Source organism: Lacerta agilis, chromosome 2 (genome assembly GCF_009819535.1).
Source record: "Lacerta agilis isolate rLacAgi1 chromosome 2, rLacAgi1.pri, whole genome shotgun sequence".
Classification (NCBI taxonomy): Eukaryota; Metazoa; Chordata; class Lepidosauria; order Squamata; family Lacertidae; genus Lacerta; species Lacerta agilis.
In genome coordinates this window covers 103600652-103612431 of record NC_046313.1, presented here as the reverse complement: position 1 = coordinate 103612431, position 11780 = coordinate 103600652, and the positions used below count along the sequence as shown (strand labels likewise).

The following is an 11780-nucleotide window of genomic DNA, read 5'->3' as shown; positions in this document are numbered from 1 at the left end:
TGGGCACCAAAAGTTAACACGATCCACAAGACCTGAGTGCCTGGCATAAGACAGTTCAAATGTCTTTGGAATGTCACAAGATGAGCCTCCAACTACTCAGCCGCCACTGTCAGAGAACCACATGCCGAATGAGCCTCAACTCATCAGAGAGATCCAGGTCCCAGAGATCCTGGAGGACAGGAAGAGAGAGAACCCCACAGGTGAAGGGGGAAGAGAAAGAGATTCTTGCTAGGATGGAAGTGAGCCACAGGAGAGAATTAAAAATTTATCTGGCCAAGCACCAAAAAAAAGGTTATCTGTGCAATAATAGATGTATAGAAGTGGGGGTGGGAATCCCTGCTCAGAGCGAGCCCACAAAAAGACAGCAAGGTAAGGAATCCTCCAAGGTCCAACACTGAAACAGACCCGGGATCTTGTCAGGGACAATCAGCTGTGACAGGAGGATTTATCGCTAGGGAGGGGGTTGCATTCAGCTACGTGCAAGAGAAACAGCAGCAACCGTATCAATTGCAGATTTTGATGCGGGTCCCCTTAGAAAGAATGCGGAAGAAGGGGAAGATGCGCTCGCGGAACGAGGCGTTGAAGGTATGGATATGGCCCATGCTCTCGGCATTGTAGAAGCTCAGCTGGCCCCGTTCATAGTCCAGGTAGACGCAGAAGCGGCGGAGCTTCTCGGATGGGGAGAGGGAGGTCTGCTCAGTGGTTGTCAGAGCCTGGTACTTCTTGCCGTTGGTCCCCACGCACCAGATCTCGCGCTTCTGGTGGGAGCCGCCACCGGACTTCTCTTTGCGCCGGGCCGATTCGCGGGCCACCCCCACAGCCCATCCCCGCCGGCCCCCCACCTCCACTTCCCAGTAGTGGCGGCCGTAGGTGAAACCCTGCAAGGCCAGAACGCAGTAGTCGGAGTCGAAGCGCTTGGGGCTGTCAGGCAGGTCCCGCCAGCGCTCTCCGAGCCGGACGCCCAGGCAGTCCGAGGAAAGGGTGAGGCGCGGGTGGGCCGTCTCAGGGTCCAGAATCAAATCAGCTGCAGGAAAGAGAGAGAAAGAAAGAGATCAAGAAAACAAAACGCCAAAAGAGGAGGTTGCGCAATTTGGTTCCTTATACATTTAGTAGGGTCCAAGCATGGAATTCCTCCAATTCACAGCCTGCCTTATCCAAATGGCTCAGGGCAGGTTAACCGCAAAGTTACTCTCAAGCGTTGAATGGAATCATGTCCTTAAGAAGGGCTCTGGCATGGCAGTGACCACCTCTCACAGAACAGGACAACTTCCACAGTTGGTTTTAATTCAGCAGTTTCTAGCCCATATGGATCGTAATAACCATTTGAGTAAATACACAAGAAGTCTTTAATACAGGAGCGGTCAAGTGGCAGCTCAAGATTTACACCCTATACAACATTAAAATCTTTCATTTGCTCAATTACGCACATGCAACATATTACACGACAGATTAGCCTCTGCTCATTCCCATGCAACGTAAGGAGAGCAGAATCGCATACAACATAATGAGAGCAGAATCGCAGCATAAATAGCGGTTTTCCAAGCTCTAGAATTTCACCAGTTCATACAGAATGAGAAGGAGGGGAAATCAATGAAGACATAGCCCTAGCGCGCCAGCCTAGTGGTCAGCTGCCCACTCAGGCCAACTCTGATATGTCAGTGTATGAAATTCTGATGATGAGTGGAAACAAACTCCTATCTATATTGGTGTTCCCAAAGCTTTAACCATAAGGATGGTGAATCAGCACAGATATGATAGCAGATGCAGGGCAGAAGCTTCTGGAATACATATGTCTCAGACTACCCAGTGAGCTCATGGTCATAGTGAAACTTCCTGGTTTTCAGTTCAGTCTCTTTACTACTGTGCTGCACTAGCGCCAAAAGACAATCTCAATGTTTTTGTCTTTTCGCAGAATTGCAGAGTTCATCTAGTCCAATGAAGGAATATTTTGCCCAACGTAGAGTTCAAACCCACAACTCTGAGGTTAAGAGTCTCATGCTCTGCCAACTGAGCTATACCGCAAAAGCCTTTTCTTTTGAAGCTTGCCACTTCTCTACCTCTCTCTCATACTATTATCCCGCCCCCCTCTTCCATTCCCACCTCCAAACTCCCATTACACAGCTTTATGCCTTGCAACAGTCACCTCCACCCCCTTTCACCAGAACTTTCCCCTCTCTTCAGTGCATCTGAATGAATGAATGTTGATCACTATGGCCAAACAGTCAGCACAGCAAAACCAGAATTTCAGCACAAACACCAAAACGGTCAAAGTGGAATACACCAGCCAACATGCCAATCAAAAAGATCTAAAGTATGTACTTCAGTACATCTTTCCCAGAACCTCCTTGTTCCGAGTCTCCCACTTACACCACAAACAGTTATTCCCCCACTCACACAGCTCGCTGGCCATTCCCAACCTCCCTCTCCTCCTTGCTCAACAGTCTGTAAGCCCCTCTAGGCAAGGGCATCTCTGCAGAATCAGCTGCTTCCTGCAATTCGTTAAGGCAACTGCACAAAAGCCAATTCCTAACCCCCATAAAGCGTGGGATAGACAGCCCTACATGAGGCAAAAGAAAGCCCACCCACATCCCTTAAGCAGTTGCTTCAATTGACTACAGCAGCAGGGAACACAGCAGCAAGGAGGAGCCAGGCGCCTTTTACCTTGAGGGACTTGGCAGAAGATCTTCTCCATCTTCTTCATTAAGACGTCTATAAGGAAGTAGTTTCGGTATTTCTTTCCTGCATCCACTGGCACCATCTCTGGATCCTGGAACTTAATGTTCTCACACCTGGCAAGTTGAGAATTTAGAGCACAAATACGTTAAGGGTGGGCTTGGCAACCAGGGGATAAAGCATTGGGTCAGAAGAAGGGAACACGACCGCCCACACCACAATGGGACACGGGGCTATTCCTAGCTCAGCTCTTCCAACCTCCTCCATATTGCTGCAGTAGCACCTAACAGTCCACTTCAACCTTTCGCTTTTAACACAAGAACACTGCACACTGAGAGGGAACAGAAGCGAAGAGATTAAGTTAACAAAGAGGTGAGACGACAAGGTGGCATTTCACACTTTTTGGTCCTCACCTTCAAGAACAAGGTTCAATGAATTCTGCCAAGATTTCAAACTTACTTCTCGTACACTGTGCTCTCCGTAATGAGCTCAAATATTGATCCACAGATTTGTGAACTTGAACCTGAATGCAACAGCCCCCTCCCAACTTGCTGTGTCTGCAGCTGCTGGCAACTGGTATTCAGAGGCACACTGTCTTGGAGGTCAGGGGAGGAGAACCTCAGGTCTAGGGGAGCCAGACTGTTAGGCAAAGTACCAGGGTGGATTTGATTTAAATCAACGATTTAAATCACTAGTCAGCAAGACTTGATTTCAATCTTTTTTTTTTTTTTTACAGAAAGGCATTCCTGCTGGTATAATCTTAATATTTACAACAAGATGGTTTCATTTTTGGAATAATAAATTTACAGAGTAGTTTTTACAGTTGTATTAAAAATTACTGATTTGTTTATACTATTAGAAATACATAGACAGATAATTATGAAATTATTGTGAGGTTTAATAAGTTAACTGTTTATATTTAGACAACTTTTCTGCTGTACTTTATTGGAAGGAGAAAAATAACCATTTATTTAACTAAATTTATTTATTTAACTAATTTATTTAACTAAAACAATAACATTATAGCATATGTGTCCGTGTTTGTTAACTAATGTGGTTAAACATTTTTTAAAAAAACAATCTTAGACCGAGTTTCAGCACTCATGAAAAACTTAAAACAAATCCTTATGTCCTGATGGCCTTTGGAATATAATGTAACTTAAATAGAAAATTATCTTTAGAAAGATTTTTTCCTCCAAAAGCATTTTATTTTAAAAATCTAATTTAAATAAAAAAATCAATTAAAAAAATCTGATTTAAATAAAAAAAATCTGAAGTTTTTTTATTTTAAAAAAATCATTTATTTTTATCCACCCTGCAAAGTACTGAGTGACTTTGAAAACATACATCAGTTCATGGAGCCTTATTTCCAGCAATTTGATAGCAGGCAGGCGCCTCCACTGTGTATTCTTTTCAGCTCCTTCTAGAAACATTTTTGTTTAGACAAGCCTACCACCAATATATTTCCCCCATGTTTTTAGTTTAGCACATATGTAAATAAATTTTATGAAACAAATAAATAAAACATTTTTTTAGTGGTGCCAGGAAATGTCTCGGGACATTTTTGATGGCTTACACAAACACCTGTCTGTTGACTCAAAGGGGGAAATTATTGGGTAAGATGTTACTATGTGTTTTAACAAAGCTTCTGAATAGCCACACTGTAGCCTTTCAAGTTATTCTGCCTTCCCTTGATTTGGGAGAGTCAAACACAATTACAGACTTCAATTCAGTTTGGAACTACAATTCTCATCATCCCTGACCACTGGTCCTGTTAGCTAAGGATCATGGGAGTTGTAGGCCAAAACATCTGGAGGGCCGCAGGTTGAGGATGCCTGGTGTAGTCCTTTCCCTGCCCACCCTCCTAATATTATTAAGAGGGTCTCTTCTCTAGTCTTCAGAGAGTACCTGGAAGTGGGAAGGCAGAAAAAGGTCCTCCTTTCCTTCCACTCTGCAGTTTAATCTGAAATCTTAGGTGCAGTACTGCACCCGGAACTCAAACTACTCGCGCTAATGAAATTCCCTGTCGCAAAATGCATTTAGAACAATGGGAGTTTCGAACACTGATTCAATTAGACTAACTCAGTGAAAAACGTTTTATGTAGATCTGGATTTTATGATGCAGTAGCAGCTATGCCACACTTCACCGAAATATGCAGCGGTTCCAAGGGCTAACCAGCCCCAAACCTGCTTTGCTTCAAGGTTGGTGCATGATGTGCCTTAAAATTATTCCCTCAAACGTGTTTTTCCCTGGGGATGGGCAGCTGATGACAAAAATTGGAGAACTTTGGCTCAGAAAGCAGAGGCTACCTTAAGATGGCCTTGAGACACCAGTGCCAGAGATTTATGGACTATGGGAGCAGCAGATCTCTTATCATTCATGGAATTTGATCAAATGAGCATATGGAAAACTACCAAATATCTCAAGGCTTTTCAGATATGCACAGGGTAACCGTCAAGGAGAAATTGAAAGCAAAAACCAAGTTCAACCAACCTGACTAAAGTGCCTTTGAAGTCCTAGAAAAAAGAAAAGAAATAGGTCAGAAAGACAGGCAATTGCAGGGGAAACAAAATTTAAGTAGCCACTTAAGATGAGGATTTGATCTCTTCAGGTCCTACTGAGAGGGAGCATGCAGCAGTGACTACCTAGTACAAGGAAGGACTGAATGTTCAGACGTAACCCCTAGGAGGACTGAATATAATGATTATTTGCCCACAGAATTTATGAAGTCAACACCCTTAGAATCTCCAAATCCTCAACATTATTGTTTCCTGTACAGGGTGGTCTTATTGGTGGTGGTGATCTTGCATTCAGAGAAAGAATATTGTTATCTTCTAGATATCACTGGACTCCATCAGTCTGCCAGCATGGCCAACAGTCAGAAATGATGGGAGTTGGTAGTCAAGCAACATATGAAAGGCCACAGATTCCCCACCCCTGCAATGGGATCATCAAAAACAAAGTCTGTCTCATGGAATCAGAGCTACTCGAATTCCATATAGCAAACTCACACTTAAAAAAAACACAATCCTACACTAAACTCTTTGTGTCCAGGATTTGTATTATTACTGTACCACTTGTAAATCACTGTGGCACCACAGATTCTTGGCCACTGGTCACCCTGAAGCCAGGCAACTAGAAAAGGGATTTATTCACCTTGATCATCTGCAAGCCATCCTGCTTGCTCTTGTCCTCCGCTTCTGCAATGAGGCGGCTGAGGGCGGCACCTTGCTCCTCAAGGTGGGAGACATTGTTAGTCTGGCTGGCAAGCAGCACCTCATAGCGGTCCTCCAGCTGGTGCAGCATCAGCGCCTGCTCCCCAATGAGGAACTGGTGCAGCCGCTCAAAGTCTGCCTCAAACTCTTTCATATCGAGCTTCATCTTGTTCTGCGGGAGGATAGGTAAGGGTGAGGAAAGCAAGCATGAAGGTGGCTGGAGCAAAGGTTTCATGGCGAAGCACAGTGGAATTATGCACCTCTTCTCTTAGCAGGAAAGCCCCTTTATAAGCTACAGAATTCACATTATAGGCACGGAGTCTCAGTACATATCCATAGGAACAAAGCGACCAATCCACAAACTTTGATAAATGGGAAACATTTTTTAAAAAAATATAACATAGTAACTTTAATGTAACTTAGAAAAAATGTGGATGGGAGGTACCATCTTAGACATTTCCCCCTTTCTCTCATGTGTGAGAAAATGCCTCTTCCAAAATTCCACCTGTGCATCCATAATATAATAAAAACCAAGCTCTCTCTTCTTTTCAGGTGGTTTGCAGGAGGATAAAATAAGCTTGTCACTTACCCTGAGGTCTGCTATTTTCTCCTGTTCGACCAACTTCTGCTTCATAACAGTCTCCAGTTTCTTCTTCAGTGGGTCCAAGTGACCTTGAAGTTTGGCCTGAAAAATAAAATACTAGAACCTTGGAGAAACAGCCATTCAAGTTGCTTCAGTGTCTGAACTCTAAAGACACTGTGAATAGAATAAATGGTGCAATTACATTTTACAGAGCTTCCTATTTATACATAAGCAGTAGGACAGGCATAGGCAAATTCCGGCCCTCCAGATGTTTGGGACTACAATTCCCATCATCCCTGACACTGGTGCTGTTAGTTTAGGATGATGAGAATTGTAGTCCCAAACATCTGGAGTAGGAGCTTGGGAATAAACTTCTTGTTACTCAAACACATTTTCCCTTTAAAAAAAAAGTGTGTATCATGCCTCCACTTTTCAGATCATTGCTTTCTTGCCACCTATTTGTCACACTTGGATGCAACTGGTATAAACAGTTGTAGCCTCCACACAGCAGCTTCCACAAATCCTGAAAATCTCATTGCTTAGAAAAAGGAGCACAAGTTTCTAGCCCCTATAGCTTAAGGATTCGGGGGGTTTTAAACTGGAAAAGTTTATTGCCTGTTTTTTAATAAAGGATTTGAAATCAGATAGTGTCCAATAGAAAATATTTGCTTAATGTATCTCTCATTCCTCTGTTCTGCCCCTCAGGGTCTTACTGACCTAGTTGCATGAAGAAATACATACAAATGCATCATCTTGAAGGAGACTGAGCTTTCTGTACTCCACATCAATGTTCACAGAGGGAAATCAAAGTGCAAAATTTAGATTCTAGTAGTAATAAAACTACAAAGAAGCTACATGCAGTATTACACACACACACACACACACAAAAACACATCTGCATGCCACTCACAAGTGGCATACCAAAGTTTGTGCCACTGATGTGCAAAGAGTGAAACATAAAATTCATGCATTCTTCATACAGGTTTCCTAGATATATAACTGGATGTTAGGCAGTAAATACAAATAAAATGCTTTGAAGAGTAATAGAAGTTGAACAATAGAGCGTTTATCCCTTGCTATTGTTTCTTGCTGCATATCAGCAATTATCATACTGATCAACTGACTGCAATTGTTACAGAAGAAAATCCTAAAGTGCTAATCCAAAAATAAAAGATTTTATGAATATAAGGCTGTCTTAAACGGTCACACCATGTCCATCTAGTCCAATTTTGTCAACTCTGACAAGAAGCAACTCAGTCAGCGGACTATCCTAGCCTTGCTACGTAAAATGCTTTCACTAGAAATATTAGCATTTGAAACTGGGACATTCTGCATAAGTTCTAGCACAGGGCTATACCCCTTGCCTCTTTGCAAGTAGCACAACACACCCAACAGATGTTCCCCTAAGAGGGCACATACTAGAGGTTCAGACTACAGTATAATCTTTTGTTCAGTCCTAACATTCACATTGCCCCCAGCCTCCTACATACCTTGTATTCTTGGACAACCTCTTCCAGCGGCATGACGCTGTGGTGCTTATGGGCCCGTGATTCTCTGCACACAACACAGATGGGCTCCTCATCTGCCTCACAGAAAAGCTTGAGGGGCTCCTGGTGCTTCTCGCACAGGGTTCGCTCAGCACTTGGAGCTCGCCCCGCTGCTAACACAGATGGCGCTCCGGATGAATCCCCTGCTGCCGCCAGTTCCACGGCCTCCGTGGACGCCACCACGGAGTTGAACGGCTGCGGGTGCATCTGGCGGATGATCTGCACCATATTGGCCAGCTGAAGGTTGGGGCGGAAGCTGCGGCGAGGGAAAACCTTGCGGCACTGGGGGCAGCTGAAAGCTGGGCGCATCTGGGGGGTCGGCGGGGTCGCTGGCACGGTATACTCATCCTCCGGCTCCTCTTCCTCGTCCATAACCTCCTCGTCATCGTAATTGTCGAACAGCAAATCGTTCCCCATGTCATCGTCCCACATGTCATCCGACCCGGGGCCCTGGGCCCAGTACGCTCTCTCATCTTCATCATCCCACCCGTCGTCGTCCTCCTCGTCGTCGAACTCCTCCTCCCTGGACACAACCTCCTCCTCCTCATCTTCCATGTCCCCGCCATCATCCAAGTACTCGTTGTCCTCGAGGTCGTCTTCGTCGTCGTCGGCGTCCTCCTCCGGCCCCAGGTCGTCGACCCCTCCGTCATCCGCGCCCGCGTCGGAGCCGGGCCCGTACCCTCCGTCCGAGCCGGAGGCGCCCGCGTCGTCCCCTTCCTCCGAGCCCGAGCCCCACAGCTGAGTGATGCACACACGGCAGAAGTTGTGGCCGCAGCCGATGGACACCGGGTCGATGAAGTAGTCTAGGCAGATGGCGCACACGGCCTCCTCGTGGAGGGTCGCCACCGGGTTGGGGGCGGCCCGGGAGCCACTACCTGCGGGCGCTGCCGCCGCCGCCGCCGCCGCCATGGGGACCCCGAGTTCTTCCCAGTCGCCCCACACACTTCCCTCGCTGCCCCCTTGAAGGGAGGCGCCTTCCGCCCACAAGGCCGCTGCCCTCTGCACTGCTGCGCACCTCCCTTCTCCTCACGGGGCCTCAGAAATGGGGGCGCCGCCCGAGCAGCACCCCCTCCCCCCAACCCCCACCCCGGCTCACCTGGTCGCAGGTACAACCGCCCCAGGCCCTTCCGGGCTCCCCCCCCCCGCCCCGCCCTGAAGCGAGAAGCCGCCTCGGCACGCGCGGAGAACACCTAAAAGCGCGCTCCACTCCCGCAGCCGAACTGGCTCCGCCGCCGCCCGCGTCTCTATGGCGGTTAAGTGCGCCTCGGCAACCGGAAGAGAGAGGCGGGGGGCTACGGCGCCGCTCTAGCAACCCGCTGGTGATTTCTATGATGAGGCGTGGGAGGGGGGCGGGGAGGCGGTGGCTGGCCGAGCCGCGGGGGTGGGGAGTGTGGCCTTTTCTACCCGCAGCCGAATCCTCTGGGCTCAAGCCGAGTGCCCGGCTGGCTCGCGGCGCTTGTTTTACTTGTTTTAACTCCAGGGTCAGAGAGAGAGGCGAAGCCACCGCTCTAGCGTAGCCGCGGCAGCTAAACAGGAAGGCCCTATTCCTTCGAGGAAATGCGCCGGAAACCGGAGGCCGCTCTACGTTGTTTGCGTCTCTATGGTCGCCGAGGGTGCCGCTTGCGAGATGGGCGGCTCAGGCGGGGTTGCAGCCGGCCTTGAAGGGGAAGTGGGTGTAGATTGGGTGAAAGAGCCACCGGGCGGGTTTCTGGTCCCAGGAAAGGCTTAGGCTAGGACCCATATATTGGGGCTGGGCACCAGTTGGGCTCCTGGGAAGGTCGCCACCGAGATGGACTTGAATGCAGATTTCCCAGAAGGAATTTTTTGAGTAGGGATGAAGAGTGCACCAGCCTTGCGATTATGGCAGCAACAGTTGCAATGAAGGAAGGAAAGACGGGTGATAAATCGAGTATTTCGGGTAGCTGAGCGGTGATCACGCAGCAGATGCAAATGCCAAAGATGTACCAGAAAGAGCAGGCCTTTGTTTTGTGTGAAATAGTTAGTTTTTGCTGATTTTTCAAATTTAAAAAATCAACGCTGTCAAGATGCAGGATGCAGCCGAAGAGAGGCTTTTAAGCGGACAGCTTGAGTAAGGAGGCCTTTGTTGCATGCAACCAGATGAATGCTTTGTGTTGGGGGAGTTGTGGTTGCAGATAGCCCCTGACTTGTAATATTTAAGATGCTCTGCATCAGTTCAGCCTGCAATAGGGACAGAATATGACCAGAACTACACTGCACTATAAACCACTGTCATCAAGTGACTTCACTACGGCTCCACCAGAAAAATAGGATCACTTCCAGCACCGGCTTTTTCTCTGCCTTCCTCTACCTGCCCCCCCCCCCCATTAAACCCTGCCACCAATGGACATGATTCACCATGCAATCCCACAATGGCTTTTTCAAACCAGTGATGTCCAGTGAATTCAGCCAATTAATTCTCTAGGACGGCTTCTGACTTTGTGCTGAGCTTCCATTCTCCATCCCTAAAATAACTGTTCTTAGGGACATAATAACAAAGAATCTTGTGTTACCTTAAACATGGGCAACAGACCATTTCATTTGATTAAATATTATCCCAGTATGCAAATTCACAATGTGTTTATATTTCACTAATGTTTTAATTGACTTACAAATGCCAGGATGTCTGTGCTATCAACACTTTTTCTGTGTGTGAATTACCACTGCTAATGCCAAAATGACTCCCCCACCCCATGTGTAAAATTGCAATGCAAACTAAGATCTCAGGCACTGATGCTTTTCTGATGCTGATCTGAAGAAGTCTGCATGCACATGAAAGCTCATACCAAGAACAAACTTAGTTGGTCTCTAAGGTGCTACTGGAAAGAATTTTTTATTTTATTTTGTGTTGATGCTTTTCACTTATGTTATTGTTCAGAACATTATGAAGCTCTTCTATGATCAGCTTTTGTCCCATGGAAGATAGGCAGCAGCAAAAATGTCAAACCGTTTTTGTTGAGCCTTTCTTTCTATTTTCAGAGTATTGTAGCACATATGAAAAGTTGGTAGCCAGCTGGTTTCTGTAGTGTAGTGGTTATCACGTTCGCCTCACACGCGAAAGGTCCCCGGTTCGAAACCGGGCAGAAACAGCAATCAAACTTTTCCCCCTCCTCCCACAGACTTCCCAAAAGATCTTCTCTTCTTGTCTTTTTTGCAGTTGTTAACACTGCCCAATTTATAAATAGCCTTTTCCGCAAAAATGTTCATCCGGATACACACAATGGTAATATACGTAATCACAGCCTTAACGTGCAAAATCTTCAGAATAAGGCAACGTTTGTAGCGGCAGTAATAAATCTAATAGCAAGTGCTTTTTTCTGAGGGTACGCATACCTCTAAACATTTTGTGAATCTTTGTACTTTTGTCCATTTACGTATTATTTTCCCGATTTGAACTGTAAAATGATGATTTTCATGAGTCAAAATGAGAGTACCCCTAAAGATTTTTTTGAAAAAAGCAAAAAGCCTGCTATTAGTTAATAATAAATTGTGAGTACATGATATAAACAACGGAAAAGAATTTGGGATGATCTGAGAAATGGGGCTTTACTATTTTTATGAGAGGCAACTCGTTTAATTCTTATTTTTAAACTTAAACACCAAACAAACGCGTTGGCACTGTGTCATATGCATATTTGAGGCATGGCTCAATTCCTGCACACTAGAGTAATATACTAAGCTAGTATTGACTATTGATTCGGAGTGAGTGACATATTAATTCTGTTTTGAAAAAGTTACCGAGA

The 11780-nt window shown here is 46.0% G+C and overlaps 1 protein-coding gene and 1 non-coding gene across 2 annotated transcripts; one reads left to right on the top strand and one right to left on the bottom strand.

Annotated features, from left to right (window-relative positions):
* Positions 1 to 252: 252 nt before the first annotated feature.
* On the bottom strand, positions 253 to 9009 carry TRIM41 (tripartite motif containing 41). Its single transcript, XM_033141495.1, has 6 exons — positions 7963 to 9009; positions 6479 to 6574; positions 5831 to 6061; positions 5168 to 5190; positions 2662 to 2789; positions 253 to 1024 (listed from the first exon to the last, which is right to left on the bottom strand). The coding sequence occupies exons 1-6, from the start codon at positions 8926 to 8928 to the stop codon at positions 504 to 506; spliced, it is 1965 nt and encodes a 654-aa protein (XP_032997386.1). The 5' UTR covers positions 8929 to 9009; the 3' UTR covers positions 253 to 503.
* A 2044-nt stretch (positions 9010 to 11053) lies between these two features.
* TRNAV-CAC lies at positions 11054 to 11126 on the top strand. The gene has a single exon. It is a non-coding gene; the product is annotated as a tRNA-Val (tRNA).
* The last annotated feature ends 654 nt before the right edge of the window (positions 11127 to 11780 follow it).

Excerpts from the sequence above, each read along its gene's own strand:
- TRIM41 (XM_033141495.1), bottom strand. The coding sequence starts at position 8,928 with ATGGCGGCGGCGGCGGCGGCGGCAGCGCCCGCAGGTAGTGGCTCCCGG. Across the intron at positions 5,191-5,830 it reads ATGGCTTGCAGATGATCAAG|GACTTCAAAGGCACTTTAGT; the intron begins GTGAATAAATCC and ends TCTTTTTTCTAG. Across the intron at positions 2,790-5,167 it reads TTCAAAGGCACTTTAGTCAG|GTGTGAGAACATTAAGTTCC; the intron begins GTTGGTTGAACT and ends TCAACTTGCCAG.